This window comes from Leptonychotes weddellii, chromosome 8 (genome assembly GCF_054177405.1).
Source record: "Leptonychotes weddellii isolate Sample4059 chromosome 8, ASM5417740v2, whole genome shotgun sequence".
Classification (NCBI taxonomy): domain Eukaryota; kingdom Metazoa; phylum Chordata; class Mammalia; order Carnivora; family Phocidae; genus Leptonychotes; species Leptonychotes weddellii.
The window spans coordinates 76,754,227-76,772,070 of NC_138376.1; the positions used below are offsets into that span (position 1 = coordinate 76,754,227).

Consider the following 17,844-nt stretch of genomic DNA (forward strand, 5'->3'; position numbering starts at 1 on the left):
TTATATATATACAAAAATAAGGGTAAATATGATGAAGTGATAGCATATGAATGTAAAGATGAAAATTATAAAAGATTTTATAAAAGGAATTGATAAGAAGTTGGTTGAAAAAGGAAAGAAGAGAAATTAAAAAAAAAAGGGAGAGAATGTGATCAGGCAGGAGACTCGAACAAAGCCATACACTAGAGATTTAGGGTATATTTTGGTCTGTTAGAAAAAACTGTATCCCAAAATTTAAAGAGAGAACAATTTATATATATATACCAAAAATAGGGTTAACTACAATGAAGGGATAGAATATGACTCTAAAAATCAAAAATAAAAAAGATTTTTTTAAAAATGGATTGATAAGATGTTGGTTGAAAAAGGGAAAAGGAAAAATAAAAAAAATAGAAAAAGTAGAAAAAAGGAAAATTAAAAAAATTAACTTTGAAAGACTAAAGAATCCTGGGGAAAAAAGCCATGAATTCTATGTGCTGTATTTCCCTACTGCTGGAGTTCTGCCATTCTCATTGATTGTTCTCATTGATCGGTAAACTTGGTCTTGGCTGGCTGTTCTTGCTGATCTTCTGGGGGAGGGGCCTGTTGCAGTGGTTCTCAAATGTCTTTGCCGGAGGCGGAATTGCCCCACCCTTGAGGGGGCCTGGCTGAGTAATCTGCTCGGGTTTGCTCTCGGTAGCTTTTGTTCCCTGCAAGCTTTCCGTACAGCTTTGGAGGATGAGAGTGAAGGTAGTCTCCCAATCTCTGCCCCAGAGGAGCCGAGAACTCGGGGCCCCACTCCTCAGTGAGCCCCCAGAGAAAAGCAGTCAATCACTCCTGTCTCCCTGGTCTCCGGCTGCACTCCATGCTCACCCGGCCTATGACCAAGCATTTCTATCTCTGGCACATGACCCTGTTTGGAGTCTCAAACCCAGCAGATTCCTGCAGTACACTCCCACACCGCTCCTCCTGGGGGAGGAAGGGGAGTCTCCCTGTATCTGCCGCTTTCTGGGTCCCTGCTGGAAGAGCAGTGGCCCTACTGTGCTGTGGATCATGGTTTATGGCAACCCCGAGCTGAAAGCCCACTCCTTGGCTCTGTCTTTGCAGCCGGTTTCCCCACTCCAATACCTGGGAGCTCAGCCACACTCAGGCATCCCTGGTCTTCCTGTACCCTGAGGGTCCTGAGACCACACTGTCCCAGGGAGGGTTCCACTCGCTGCTTAGCCACTGGAGCGACGTCCCTCAGTGGAGCAGACTTCTCAAAAGTTCCGATTTTGTGCTCCGCTGCTCTATCACTTGCCAGTATTGGCTACAGAGGCTCCCTCTCCCCTCCATCTATCTTCCCATATATCGCCTCAGATTCACTTCTCCACACGTCCTACCTTCCAGAAAGTGGTCGCTTTTCTGTTCAGAGAGTTGCTGCTACTCTTTTCTTTGATCTCCTATTGAGTTTGTAGGTGTTCAGAATGATTTGATCCCTATCTAGCTGAATTCCTGGGACCAGACAAAATTTAGGTCTCCTACTCCTCCGCCATATTGCTCCTCCAAGGCCTGGTGTTTGTTTTTTAACTTACCTTGTCCCAGAGAGAATTTGTTCCACATTTGGATCTCAGTTATTCTAGAAACCAATCCAAGAAGAAAGCAAAAGCTTCCTTCTTGTAAATGGAGCAGTCCGTTTAATAGGAGTCTATTTTATGACTTATGTAATTTTTCTGAGATTTCTCAACATTGGTTAATGACAGAAGTCCAAAGAAATGGTATAAGAGTTGGAGAACAGGCATAGATGGGCTTTCAGCTTGTCTGGCTTAATCTAAGAACAAATGTTAGGAGTATCCAGAAATATGGATCAGTTTATCAGGTTAGCCTTATTTGTTTCATTGTTTTATTTATTTAAACTAAGTGAGCTCTTCCTAAATATTGAACAAAAGAGGATTTGAAGTTTTCTTCCCTCAAAGCTTTAAAAGTGATTGAAACTTGGGGCTGGCTCTTTGTGTGCACTAATTGGCACACATGCCTTAATAACAAAAGATCGCACTTCTGCCCAAATTTGTCAAAGAGAATCCCCTATGGCAGGATCAAGATAATCTGCAATTAAACCTCACAAGGTCATTCTACCCCAGAGAAAAATTACTAATTAAGACCTTGAAAGTCTAGAATAGAGAGGGTGAAATCAAAATTTTTAGATTGGAAAAATGTATAATCAGATGCAAATAAACTACCACATCAGCAAGAAGAAAATTAAATTTTAAGAAATATGTATAAAGTCCACCTCTTCAGTTGTTAACTTTGAGCAATATAACTTCTGGATATAACCTGAAGGATAAACTGATTACAAATTATATGCCTAGATGTGTTCATTTGTCATATATTTGTCATATAGCATGGTTAATGCTACGTTAGTTAATGTTGGGAATTTCTAATAATATTTTCTTCCTTGAAATATTAAAGTGCTAGAAAATTCCATGAAAGACTATAGTCTTTGAATAATAAAGAAATCAAGCCAAACTAGAATATTATTATATTAATGATATAAAGCTTTGACCTACATAATGAACTATTTTAAAAAGTTATCAGTTACCAAATATAAACAAAAAGCCTGTCTGTTTGTTCTTAAGCAGTGAGGAGCATTTAGTCAATCATTGTCTCCAAATTTCCGTGTATTTTGTCCAGTCTTTCCTTTCTCTAATTATATGAACTAGACCAGGAGTCAGCAAACTAGAAAACCAGAGCCAAATCCTCCTCACAAATTTTTGGCAAGCCCTCAAGCTATTATGTTTAGAAAACAGGTGGAGATATCTTGATGTTAGGAAGTTAAATCACTTAACCCCCAAGTCATCATTGGTCTAAACATGTACAGGTGATTCTATTCCACTGGGCAATGTGATGTAAGATTTCTTTTGGTAGCTTCTAGGAAGATTTTCCTACTTATTAAAAAAGAGTGGCTTTGTTTTTGTGATACCACCTACTGATTGGATACTGGTGTGGGTCCTGATGCCTTTTTTTGCAACCAGTACCCTGTAGATTCCCGACATATTTTGATTTTGGAAAAATGAATCTGTGGTATTTCTTTCCAGGAGGGATAATACAGTACAGCCAATTTTTCTATTGTACATCCAATTTTTCTATTGTAGCTACTCTCATATTACTTATACACAAGAAGATATTAATTTTATTATTATTAATGTGGTTTAAAGTGTGCATATAGTTCATTTAAAAACAGTGGCAAGACATAAATGTTATAATTTAAAAAACATCCAGAACAAGTTTGTGGTGTCTAAATGTGGTGTCTCTCCAGATCAGATGGGTCCCCAAATGTGGGGCAACAATTGGTTGGAAGCCAGTGGTGCGGGGGGCAGTGAAAATAATTCAGCTAAGCCAGAACAAAGGAGATAGACGTTTATTGAATACCGGCCAAGGGAGTGGTAGGCAAGACAGCAAATGAGAGGCTACCTGCTATGCGGCAGTGGGCAGGAGCTGTTTTTAAAGAGGGAAGGTGAAGAGGTACAGTGATGTATGGAATTTTCCCTTTTTTGTTACCTGGGCCTAGTTGTAAGTAGCCCATTGGTCAGTTTAGGCCTAGGTGGATATCTTGAGGTGAGTTGCCTGTCAGGCCTGTCTGTATTCATTCTGGTGATCATCAATGTGGGTCCCTTTGCCTTGATCAAGTTTCCATTGCTCAATCCTGTTGTCTAATTTCCACAAAGTTCTTTTTTTAATTGCACTGGAAAGTATTTATTTATCTTTCAAGAGAGTATCCCTGTTGTCCATTTTTGTTAATGTTATAGTGTAAGTACTCAGTCAAAAATAACTACCCTTTTCTATTTAGATCAGATATCATAGTCCATAATTGATTCTTGTTTTCAGAATCAAAGGCTGAAGGAAGGTCAATGAAAGGCATAAGCAGTCCTCAGTTATCCCCTACAGATTTCTTCTCAAGGAGATGAAAAAGAAACCTGTAGCTAGTGCAGAATACCCGTGTCAGAAGCAAACCGCTCTCCCTACCGCCATCTCCTTAACCCCTGCCATCTCTACCTCCAGGACATAATTTTCAAACTGGCTTGAGATGCTTGAGGTTTTCAACCTATCAAGGAAAAAAACAAGCAAAAATTTTAGATTATATAGATTCTACAATGGATCTATATTTTTGGGAATATAAAATATGCCATTTTACAAAATGGCATATTATACCCAAACTTCAAGAGTTAGAGACCTAGAGTTCATGTTTACTCACTATCTCAGTTTGTTGGCCAATATATTCATCCTTATTTTGTCCTACTTTCCTACCTATAAAATAAGTGTAATAATAGGACCTACCTCATAAGGTTTTTAATGAGGCTATCAGGAAGCAAGAATTCCTTCCTCTTCAAGGGTTCTTCTGGCTGGACTAAGAATCAAATTGACACGAGAGAGATTAACAGGAGAAAAGCAAATTTAATAGCATACATATAGGGAATCCACACATATATGGAAATTCCAAAGACAGTTTGGCAAAATGAGATATATATGTCGTGATGAACTAAGAAGAAGGGGGACTTCAGAGGAAAGGAATGTAATTCACAGGGCGATAAGAAGAGCAGATGTTTGGTAATTAGATGTTTGTCCTGCCATACTGATGGATCACTCAGATAAAATTTATCTCTGCTAATAACCTTTATTCTGGGAAAGATCCCCAATTTAGATTTTTCTATGTAGTTAAGGGAGGGGCAAAAGTTTCTCTTGAGCCCACAGGATTTCCGTTGCCTTCAGCTGGGAATAATGTTCATGCCAAAATGACCCATCTTGGGTCTGCTTGCCTTCAGCCTCTAGAAGGCTGATTAAAATGTGCAATGTGCTTAGAATAGTACTTAACACATTTTAGGCATTATATGCTATTTATAGTTGTGCATCTGAATCACTGTTTCTTTCAATTATCTTCAATTATCTTTATCTGTATCTCTATACCTATTGAGTTGACAAAAACTATTGACAAGGATAATGCTGAGCTATCATTGCACATTTCTGGAGTTGAGAAACCTTTGGTACATATCCATCAGGAACAATGACTACCTTCTATAAAGGTAATCTTATAAACCTTTATCTAATAAGAGAAATTTTCTCTTATTTCAATTAAGATTCAGACTTCATCAGAGTGTTACTGGCTCATACAATCTTTGTCCATTCAGGAAATATGATTTGATAATTTGATTCCTAGGTGTTGTGCACACAATTCCACTGCACGTGTGTTGGGCGGGGGGCAGGGGGAGGAGTTCACCAATGAAGACCAAATATATATTCCTATTATAAATCGCAGTATCACAATTTCTAAATTCCTTTCTTCTGCTTAATTCTTTGCTGCTGCCTTTCATTTACAAATGTTCCTCCCTTTTAAAAAAGTGCATTTTATTGTTCCAAAAATTTTCACAAATATCCATTCTTTCTTAACTGAACAACTCGCTTCTAGATATACAGATTCTATTTTAGCTAATTGGTTAATACCTACCTGTGAGCATAGAATACATAGGATAGAGCTGGGGCAGCTATTTAGCAAATGAATTTGGGTAGTTGGTATTTTATGGAAGAGTATTAGATGCACCTGAGAATACTTGTTTCCTACCAAGAGCTCTTCATTCAGCTCAAAAACGCATCAATTTTCAATTATCATCACCAACTACTGTTCATTGATAAACAGCTATTTCAAAAGTGTTCTCATTTTCAGAGGAAAAATTGACAGTTCTGTGACTGGAAGTTCTAATCCGAAAGTCCTTATTTTAAGATTGATAGTCTACAATTGACAAGGACTGTATAAGTATGAAATAAAACAGTAATTTACGACTGGTCTATTAGTAAAAAAGTAAAAAAACATTTCTTTGTACTTTTCGAATAACAGTGGTGATTTACAGTTGCTTCATCAATGCTAAGGAAAGTTTCTAAAGTGCTAAAAAAAATTCCTACTGGCATTGCACTTTATAGCATTTTTTTCCTAATTGAATAATAGTGATCGTCAAAATAAAATGATGTTCCTCATTAGGGTATTTGTAGTGGAGACGTTACAAATATAATGAACTAAGATGTGCTAATTTCAAGTTTGTTTCAAATTTAATGCCTCCTTTAATATGTAAAGCCGTACACTTTACAATTGCAAACTTTCAGCTAATAGCTTTTCTATCAAGAGAATTGGTTCAGAAATTCCTTCAGTAACCACTAATCTTCCTTAACTATGGAGAGAAGATTTAGTTTGACCCAGTTTTAATGTAACCTGAATGTTATACCCAGATTCTTCATTACATCCTACTATTTTGTTATTGACATATTTCATATGATGTGTACCTTAAATATTATTTTTTTTTAATTTTTTACTTCCTAGGCATTAGCTATGGGAATGATGACAGAATACTATCATTATATCTTTACCACTCTGGTAAGTAACTTATTAAAGCATAAAGTTAATGCTTTAAATTTTATTATTACGACCTTCAGTACGGAAAATGGGTTTTTGAGTGAGAAGCATTGACTAGCTCCTTTGTACTTATCATTTATTTTATTTTGATAAAACTCAGGAGGAATTGATCCTCATGGGGAATAATTTTTGGTGGGAAGCTGATTATTTTGAAATATTATTTCAGAATCAATTCAAAATATGATGTCTTATTTATATATTGCTTTAGAGAACTTACATAATATAATAGATTTTAAAATTAGTTTGCTGAGCAATCAGTGTTTTAGAAAACCACACATTTTTATGTTGTTATCTCGGTTCTATTTACAAAACCCAGATTCATTGAAACTGCTCTTTTAGTAGACTAAATTTTCTATCCTGTTTTTGCCCATGTTTAGTTGGATTTTTAAAAGTTAGTCTGACTTAATTTACAATTAGCAAATTGAATGTTACCTTTATCTTTTGTCTTTACATACCCACCACACAGTTTTTTCTTAAATATGCATGAAAATATGACCTTACCTTTCTGTCAAACCTACTTACTCTTGGCTCTATTTCTTTACTAATATGTTATACTGATTTTCCTTCTTCTGTGAAACGACCCTCTGTCTCTGTCACTAATTCTTCCCTGATGTAAGGGTAGAAAATTTGTCCTTCCCTTCTAGGTTCTTTGGCTGGTTTAATAATTAAATTGACATAAAACAGATTAATGGGAGAAAAAAACAAATTTAATTTCATATGTAAGGAGCCCCAAAGATATGAGACTCAAGGTCAGGTCAGGTAATTGAGCTAAGGAACGGGATGAGGGCCTGGGGCTTCAAAGGGGAGGAGGGTAATTCACAGACCGATAAAGAAGAGCAGATGTTTGGTAATTAGAAGTTTGCCCTGCCGTGCAGAAAGATCTTTCAGATAAAAAAGTTATCTCTAGTAATAGCTTTTTTTTCTGGTACTGGCCCCCTATATAAATTCTTTTAGGTAGTTAAGGCAGACATAAAAGTTTTTCCTGAGTCTACTGGGTCTTGATTGCCTTCAAATCAAAGTAATCCACATGCCAAAGTGGCATATTTGGGGGTGGCATATTCTATTCCCCTTTATTGCCTGTTGCCCCAAGTATGAGAGTATCGTCAAGTTTGAGCCTTTATTCTATTTTCCTTTATCCTCTTCAGTTATTTTCTTCAGAACTGGTATGTATTTAGAACTTCAATTATTACCTTTATTGAAATGAAATCTAAATTTCCCTCTATAACATTTCTGAGTTGTTATATACTGTTACATTACAGAACAAATCTAACTGTTGTCACATTAATTTCAAATTATTTAAACCTTAAGGTACTGTCCTCTAACTTGACCCCTCTTCTGACTTCCTTCAAAGCTTCCATTGTCTGACTCCTACATCATCACCAAAATTCGACTGTTTTTTCCTCCATACTGTCTCTAGCATGCATCTCCGTCCCCACAATGACCAGTCTAACCAATGCTTTCTGTTAACTCAGAAGTATTCTGATTGGTCTCCTTGATTTTAGGAGTCTTGAAGCTACTAGATCAAATTACTAAAATGTACTTGATCACAATAGCTACCTGTAATAACAACTCTCTTCCAATAGAGGTTCTTCACACAGCAGTCTGTATTTTACTGATAAATACTATGGTTCACTCTAATAGAGATATTACTTCCCACCAGGTCACTTTTTGCAGCCTGTAAGAAACTTAGTGATAGGCTGGAGGGGAGGGCTTGGAAGACTTTACTCATCAGCAAATTATATTTCAGTGCAGTTACAACTCAGTTTCACCATAATCATAAGATTTTAGAGGAATCAAAAGTACCTCTTAATAAGAAAAAAGAAATTAAAAAAAAGAAAGAAAAAGTAGTTTAGGATATATAGAATTCATTAGCCTATAATTGAAGGCTTTTTTTTAGTTTGATTTTAACCTAACTTTCCTATTTTCTTTTGTTGTTATTCTTCTTCATCAGTCCTCTTTTATAGCAAAACTGATCTAAATCAGTCTACCGAATAGGTTTTATGTTTTCTAATTTTTGTGCCTTTACTGACACTTTGAATGACATCGTTTTTCCTTTTGCCTATCAAAAACCTGTTCATTCTTTAATGGAAGCTTAGATCCCATCTGCTTTATGAAGTTATTTTTGACTACAAAAATTCAAAGTTATTTGTCTTGCTTCTGACTCCTTGCACTTAACACTTCTACTCTTTTGCCCCTTAGTGTGTATGAGTGTATGTCTCCTTGGCTAGATTGCAAATACTGAAAATAAAAACCTAAAAAAATTCTTTATATTTTTTCACAGCACAGAGCACAGTGCAGACCAATATCATCTGCTCTCCGTTGAAATTTATTTCTAGTTTGTAGCCTATGTAGCTGTATAAATCCAAGACAAACTTCACAGGACCAATGGCATTACTGTTGGTCCGGTTCCCAATATTGTCTGTAAGATCTGAGGATTAGTTAATGACAACTTGAAAGAGTGTAGGGGTCCCACGTGCTGTATGTTCTTGTGGTGACATCCAACTCTTCTGGATGCTTTGGCCTCCTCTTTCCTGGGAAAACCAAAAGGCAAAGCCAGAGCATTAACTACAGCCTGGAACCCACAACAGAAATATGAAGGGTTCCCTATGGTGAACTTGTTGGGTAAGGTATAAAACAAAGGAACTGCAAGGGTTCCACAACCAAAAAAGGCCAGTTGTGTTGCCCTCAGCTTTAATATAATCTTCATTAGTTAGAAGCCATATTTCATGAACTGTTTCTTTAAAAAAAAAAAAAAGATAAGACAAAATAAAAAAGTGGCAGTTACCAGTCAAGGAAGCAGAGCATAGGAAAACAAAACAAAACAAAACAAACCTAGTCAGTTAAAAAAAAAAAAAAAGTGATAGTGCATAAAATTTAAGGTAGTATTTTGGTATTAACCTAAGATATATTGGGAAACTTTATTGGGAGGAAAATATCTAAATAACTTTAAAATGAAGCTATCCTTAACATGGAGAAGAAAGCTCATGCAAATCTTAAATGTAGGTTACAGAAAAGCCTGTTTTTCCATTGGTAGAATTAGAATATGACATATACATGCATATTCATCTAGAATATGTATGTTTGCATTGGAAAAGCATGAAAATAGTCTATTTGAATCTTGGTGATTTCTGATGTTTAACATCATTTGAGAAACAATCATGTTAACTATTCTAAGGGAAGTAATAATTGACTTTTAATTATACATATCTGTGAACGTACTCTATTGGTACTAACACAAAAAAAATTTGTCTTTCAGGACCTCTTTGCTCTTGATGTAGAGCCCTACCGATACAGTGGTGTTAACATGACAGGGTTCAGAATATTAAATACAGAAAATACACAAGTCTCCTCCATCATTGAAAAGTGGTCAATGGAACGGTTGCAGGCACCACCGAAACCCGATTCAGGTTTGCTGGATGGATTTATGACGGTATGAATTCCCACTTACAGATTAGTTTGTGGGTTTCTAAGTAGTTTTGCATAAATTATTAAATCTTCTGGATACAAACTTGGGTTTAACTGACGTTAAAGGCATGGTATCAGAACTACTATTGCAAATAATTCTATTAACAATTTCCTAAATTAATTTATGTGGCAAATTTATACTTTTATACAAGTATCTCAAAATACATTACAACTATTGTTAGTTGTTAGAATACTACAGTGTAGGGATTTCTCTAAAATTAGTGAGTGCCATATATAGGATAAATTAGAGACTGAGAAGAAGACGTTAACCTGATAGTTATATTTTTGATCTTAACTAGCAATACATGATTATTCTTCATCATGTTGGTTTGTGATGTCATATGTATGACCTACATCACACAAAAATCTCCTTAGAGTTATTTATTCTTTAAGGCTTAAGACTAACCAATAATCACATTTGTTATTTTTCAAGTCCTTTTTTAAACTTAGAAGTTGGATTTAGGCAGAAACTATAAAAGAAGGGAACATTCTGGTATAAGTTTAGCTGTTTATACCACTGCTGCCAATGAAAACCTAATGGAAGACACATATATAATTTAAAAAATATCTGATACCTCTGTTAAAAAACATAAACAAAAACAAGTAAAACTCAATGTTATTAATTATATTACTTAACTGATTATATTAAAATACTATTATTTGAGCAGATAATCAATATAAAAATTATGACAGATATTTGCATTTTCTTTTTGCTACTAAGTCTTTGAAGGTTGTCTTTGACACCATACATATTAATTCAGACTAGTCACATTTCAAGTGCTCAATAGCCAAATGTAAGTACTGGCTATCTTATAAGACCAGGTAGGTTTACACTATACTATTTTTATACTCTAGTTATTTAAGCAAATTATATATGTCTGATACATTCTCATCAAATCTGTTTTGTATAGAACAAATTATTGCTACATTTTAGGAAATAGCTAAGCACTTTGGCAATATTTAGGTTTCCTAGGTCATTACAACCTACTTTTATTAAGTGTCAGTCTAAATGGAACTTTTATAAGCATAACATTCTCTATCCTGATGTGTGGAAAGCTTTTTCTATTATGATAATAATTTTTCCATTAATTGCTTCAATAGAGATTCAAAGTGTGTTTTTAATGTTGTAACAAAATAAAGGAAAAGTTCTATTATTTTTTTTCCTTAAAAGTAGATTCAATCATAAAAATTGAGTATCTTCATAGAGACTGAAATCATAGTTGCCCTCATGGTACCAAACTTCTGATAAAAAAAAAAGGACAATTTTTTTCTTTTAGTGAGAAAATCTCCTAGAATTTGAAAATGTCTTATACCCACATTAATTTTTTTAAAGATATAGTATGAGGGGAATTTTATTCTTTTGCCTAAAAATAGAGATCGTTGACTAGTTCTAGTATTTTGGTATTAATCTAAGCTATATTTGAGAAACTTTATTGGGAGGAAAATACCTAAATAACTTTAAAATGAAGATACTTTTTTCTCCAAAGCATATCCAGATTAAAAATAAAATACAACCTAAAAAAAATTACAAATATTATGCTTTATTCTCAGTGTAAAGATGTTGAATTAAACTTTTGGAACTTAATAAGAAAAATGTTATTTTTTTAAAATAAAATATGTACTATTCTTTAAATTATTATTTTAATCATGTATATATATTTTTTCAATATATGTTTTCTAGCTGTCTTTATCATTCTTTAATTTCAGGATGGATGTCTTATTATTTGTTCCTCAAAACCATTTTTGAATGATTTTAAGAAAAGTGAATCAATAGGTATCATGACAGTATTAACACTTTTACTTAGCACTTAACTCTAAGACTTCTACTAATATGTCCAAGGATTACTGTTCTTCTTTATATATCAAAACTACAAAAATTATCCAACTTTACTTAGGTATTCTCTGTATTTCTGTATGATTCCCTATATGATGTTACATGTCATCCCCTGAAACAAAGTGCTGTCTGACTTCTAAGTAAGTTATAGAGACTATTGAAAGACAGTTAAGTACAAAGGAAAGGTTATTAATTTCTTGTCCAGGGAGGCAGGGGCTCTTAGAGGGAATTAACCTTCAGAAGATGGAACAAAAAGACAGGGTGTTAGGAGGAATACAGGTTTGGATTCTTTTCTTTTCTAGCCATGAGTCCATTCCTCCTCAATTCTGTCCTTCTGAACTGGCAGGTGATTTAGTAGGAATGGGTAAGTGATGGAAAAAAATGCATTGATAAGAAAATGAGAAAATTAGCCTATTTATTGAAAACTCTGGGCATTGTGTATAGAACAGATTCTGAAATCTTTAGAAGAATATTCAATGCCAACACTCTTACCTTTGTTATAGTCATGAAGTGCTTTCCAAGTGTCATATTACATTTAAAAAATGAAAATGTTCACATATAAGAGATAATTACCCCTTCATTTGTATATTTTTAAGTTACTGCAAAATATAAAAATTTCACCAGAAAACTTGAGATGAGATTTAAAAGTGAGAACATTTTTAAAATGAGTGAGCTGAAGATAAATTTACTTGTATGAGCACTTTTTGAATAATATTTCTTATCTAAAAATGTGTACTAGCTATTTATTTTATTTATAAATAGAGCATGGAACGCAAACCATTTTGGAAGTAAACATGAAGTTTGCCATTAAAATAAAAATGTCTTCAAGAATGGATACAGATTGATTACTTTTTAAAAATTCTCTTTTGGAAAATGATAATATCTTTCAAAATCTTCTCATTATATAGCATTATATAATGACATAAAATATTATATGTAAAATATTTCATTATAAATCATTAATTCTTAATTATAAAATAGCACATGATTATTATAAACATAAAACCAACATAGGATCTGTATAAAAATGTTGGTGTATTTATGCCTTGCGTGAGTATTATTTTTCTTTTTCATTTAAGATCATATTGTAAGCATTTACCCAGTCATTAAATGTTTAGGAAAAGGAATTAATAGGCTATTTCCACCATGAATGGAGTCAGGAAATTAAGAGGAGTCTAGTTAGAAAAGAAAGGAATTATAGCCTGGCATTGTGGTGTTGGTACCATTCCCTCCAGTCCGTTCATGAGATCTCAGTGTTTATATATCTCTTGTTCTTTTTTCTCCCTATGATCCCATAAAGAAATGGGATCATCAGCGAAGTCCCTGGTGCTTGGAGCAAGACCTATTATTATCAGTATCATAGTCATTTGTCAGTATGTAAGATCATAGTGCTTAGACTTTCACATTCTTTCTTCATGTTGAGCTATAAAAGGAAACAATGAACTGGATTCATAAGAACTTTTCTGGTTGAGTTAACATCTTAACTGACCCCTGGGTTAAGTGTTTGTCTGCTAAGTGACTATTGAATACAAGACCATTTCTCCTGTACTTGTGGTTTCTTCTATGGTTTGGGGTCATCATAATAAATATATTAATGTCATTAGCTCAGTAAAATTTTTATCTCCATTTGGTATAAATCCAACCAAGAAACCAAGTTGCACAATACATCCAGGCCCAATCTCTTTAAGGAGAAAGTTAAAAAAGAAGTCCAACCCCCTTCCTTCACAAATAAGCGTTGTTGTTTTTTTTTTCTAACTCATGATAACACTTTTCTCACACTTTCCCCAATGCCTGCACACTACCATCCAGTCCGTGTGCTAGACTCCTCCCCAGACATGAGCCATTACTATAAAACCCTTTCTTTTTTTTTTATTTTTTTTTAAAGATTTTATTTATTTATTTGAGAGAGAGAATGAGAGAGAGAGAGAGAGCGCAAGAGGGGGGAGCAGGAGAGGGAGAAGCAGACTCCCCGCCGAGCAGGGAGCCCGATGCGGGACTCGATCCCGGGACTCCAAGATCATGACCTGAGCTGAAGGCAGTCGCTCAACCAACTGAGCCACCCAGGCGCCCTATAAAACCCTTTCTTTACTGTGAATTGTCTGCTGAGTATAAACATACACATGTTTCCACGTTCCTGGGAGTATGGAAGTCCTCTAAGTGGACATTACCACTGTTTACTGAAAGATCAGATGACATAGCTCCCAGTCTTCTGCCCAGATGTCTGCCTTCTCCAAGCACAGTTCCCAAGGGCAGGAATTCACTTTTTTGAATCCATCAGAGCTGACAGTGGTTGTATTTATTACTGATATATTGAGTTTGCAATAATCTCAATTCAAGAGAACAAAACCCAGTAGAAATACCTCAAGGTAGTTTTAAACAGTCTAGCTATGTCTTAGAAATCTTTCCCAATTCCCCCATTATGCCAATGTATATTAATACTAACGGACCTGTACTTTATCTGGTAGTTTAAAAGTACCATTTTTTCTTATATCGATATGTAATACCACACATATTCCTTGATAATGTAAATTTAAAACACAAGTCAATAATGATTGTGTTAGTTGGCTATATTATTTGGATTTCTACGGGGAGGTTACTATTTGGGAAATATAAACTCTGGATGCCAACTGCTTTCTCCGTTTCCTTCCCCATCTCTTCACATCCATCAGTCAGTCGTCAAACACTTTCAAGTCTGCTGTCTCAATACTTTTCTTCACTACATTCTTCTTTTCACCCCCAGACCCATGCCTTAGTTAAGGACCCCATGATCTCTCCTCTGGCTGTTGTAATAGTCTCCTTCTTGAAGTCTCACTCCTAACATCCCTCCTCTACATTTACCTTCTTTCTATGTGAACATTGCTAATGACTCCTCGTCATTTACTAGATAAAATTTGTATCCATTTGCCAAGACTGCAAGACCCTCCATGATCTGGCTTCTGCTGCTTGTCCAGCCTCCTATTTGCCTGCTCCCTGCTCTTTGAAGCCACCCATCTCACCACAGTGCTGTGTCCTCCTCATTTCAGCACAGGCTGGTCCCACTGTCTGAATGCATGGCATATTCCTACTTGTGCTCTAATTTTCAGGTCATCTGTAACCTTTTGGTGATTTTACCTGTGTGCTCTTTCATTTGTGCATGTTTTGTTTAACTGCATGTTGAAGTTTAACACTGGTAGTTTTGTGTTCACATCTCTTTTCCAAAAGACTTGTAGTTCTTTGGAGGCAAGACCTAGGTTTCTTCATCCTTGAAGGCCCTGTACCCAGTTAAGTGCCTGGTGCAAAGTGAATGCATTGTGAGGGTGTTCATAATGAAGGAGGGCCTGCCTGACTGAAAAAAACGTGTTAATTTATTTTAATCACACTACATTTGTGCTCTAATCACTAGGTTCTCTCATTTTCCCAAATATGTTCTGGAGAGCTTTTTTAAAAAAATTTATGTACTTACACTTAATTGTCAAGATATCTAATCATTTGGAAAATGCAATTAGGCTACTGTCAAACATTTGTTAGAAAAATATCTTAAAAGGCAAAAGCTTAGAAACACTTTTGATTAAATAGTGAAAGTTTAGTGAGTTAGAAAAGGAGTTTCTCTTCTCCTTTACAAAAAAGTGAACATGTTTATGAGAGAAGAGTCTTTATGTATTTAAGTTCCAATGTCCTCTTAAAAATTATTCTTTTGTAACAACAGACCATAGCCCAGAAATTTTATAATTTCTTTCATCATTTGATTAACTTTAAAGATCAATGTCTTGTATACCCAATTCATGACAGGGAGTTAGCTTATGTACTAAGAGGGGACTAGTGATCACTCTGCTACTGTACAAAGATTTACCTTTAGGAAATAGAATCACAGAAAATTAAAGTATGACCAGGCAGGCTTTCATGTTCTCCTGGAACTACAAGTCTGTCCTTGCCACTGTCTTCTTAATTAGCTGGAGCTATTTTCTTCAATTCCGTTGTAAAGAGAATATAAGACTTTGCCAGACAGTGGATCAAACTAATTCTCCACTTTTTAATCAATAGAGGCATTTTGAAAATGTTGACTTTATCCTATATTCCACTAAAACACCAAAGGTGTAAAAAGTAGCAAATGATGAATTAATTACTTTTTCTTTGATCAATTTTAATTGTGTGTATGCTGTGTACTCCAGACTTGATACCAGGCACTCAGGGTTTGGTGATGAAGATAATATATCTATTTCCTCACAGATCTTAGGGAATTGACAAAATTAGAAGATAGTGTATTACTGATCACATCTCACATCTTAGTAGTACAAAAAAAAATATTCAAACTTTAATTCTTGACTTCTTCCCAATTTTGTGTTTCTTTGGTTGATTTAGTTTCCTAAGTCTTCTTTCAAAATTGTTAAAATTCCCTGTTTTCTATTTCAGTTTTTGATAGCAAGAGACAAACATATATTTACCAGGAGTTTTGCGTAATTTCTTAGTGTTTTGATGAAAAATGTGTAACATTTCACAATATTTATCAACATAACTGCTAGTTTTATTCTTGTCTTTACCACAGAAGAAATATTTAGGAGTCTATATTGTAATCAAATGTGACAGAAGTATTTGTAGAAGATATTTCAGAATATGTTATGAAGTCACAAGCACAACACTCATTATATTTGCATATGATTGATTTAATGAATAGTAAAAGGACATGGAGTTTGTGGCATGAATAACGGGATGGCACTATATTCCTTCACTGTATATACCTATTAATCTTCCATGATGTGCTGGGCTGCAAGTTAAATCTGAATATAAATAATTGAGATGACCTAACAACCTCCATTGTTGCATTAACATACAACATTCCATTTAATTGCCTTTCCTCATTGACAGATTAAATAATCAGCATTTATCTAAAGCTGATAAAGAGTTGGAATTTCCATTTTAAGTAATTATTCCTTACATGGAAAATGGCAGTTGCAATGAATCATTTCCCTCATAATCATGTTATGTTTTAGGCCAATTTTTAAACTTTTCACTTGAAAAAAGGAAGGTTGAATCAGGAGACTTTTTTTACCCCTTCCACCCTCAAGAACAAAATTTATCTGTAAAGTACTGATCTAAGATCATGCAATACACACTTGTAATGGATTAATACATTTCTGTTCACAATTTCCCTCAGCTTCTTATTTTACATTTAATAGCTATATAGTTACATATAGATATAACCAATCACAGATGATATAAGGAAAGTAAGTACAGGGCACAATATAAAGGGAATACAAGGTGGTTAAGAAAATAAGCAATAAGCAATAAATTCTTTTACTAGAGCAGGCACTCAGGTTAGAAGGGGACTAACAACAAGTTTGACATAATGATCACTCTCCTGGATTAGAGGAAAATGGATTGGGAAACAATGGGAGAAAAGGTGGGATAAAATTTTTGCATAGCAACTAATTAATAGACAATTATAAATGTGCAACATTTAACATGTAGTAATACAGAATAGTTAAAGTCAGGTGGTTGAAATTATGTAAAAACAGAGAGTAAGTGATGGCACTGAGGCATATAAATAATAAGAAATATTATTACTCAGATACAGATTCATAATGAACTACAGAAAAATTCTGGCTAAGAACGATTAACAATTGCTATAAACCATAGTACTTTCTCTTTATAGGATCTATTTTTAAAATAAAAAGAAAGAGTGGATCTATTTCTAAAATGTACAGAACGTGTTTTTTGACTGTTTACATTCAGAATAAAATACATAGAGCTAAGCTACATTCTATATTTGGAAATAGGGGATGGACTGACAGGGAGTGATAATTACTATCAAAACTATGTTTTTTCATATTATTCCATTTTATTCACAATTTTAGGAATTTATGTTAGGAATTTTGTTATTTTTATGATTTTGGAATTTATATTAAAAATATTGAAAAATAATAGATAAAAGATATCTTGGCCTCATATAATCTTTAAATAAAATACATTTTTAATTTTTTTAAAGTTTATTTATTTATTAATTTATTATCTCTACATCCAGCATGAGGCTTGAACTCATGACCCTTAGATCAAAGTTGCATACTCTTCTGACTGAGCCACACAGGCGCCCCAAATTTTTAAATAAAAACAGTAACAATAACATAAGTTGCCATTTAAATACTTATATTTATAT

At 34.4% G+C, this 17,844-nt stretch overlaps 1 protein-coding gene across 7 annotated transcripts in view; it reads left to right on the forward strand.

The window, feature by feature from the left end:
* The window catches only part of GRIK2 (glutamate ionotropic receptor kainate type subunit 2), a 647,288-nt gene that overhangs the window by 295,628 nt on the left and 333,816 nt on the right, over positions 1–17,844 (forward strand). For all 7 annotated transcript variants that reach the window (XM_081828716.1, XM_081828715.1, XM_081828720.1 and 4 more), the window contains exons 6-7: positions 6,323–6,376; positions 9,672–9,845. In XM_081828716.1, coding sequence (XP_081684842.1) covers positions 6,323–6,376; positions 9,672–9,845 — 228 coding nt within the window. The remainder of the gene's footprint in view (positions 1–6,322; positions 6,377–9,671; positions 9,846–17,844) is intronic.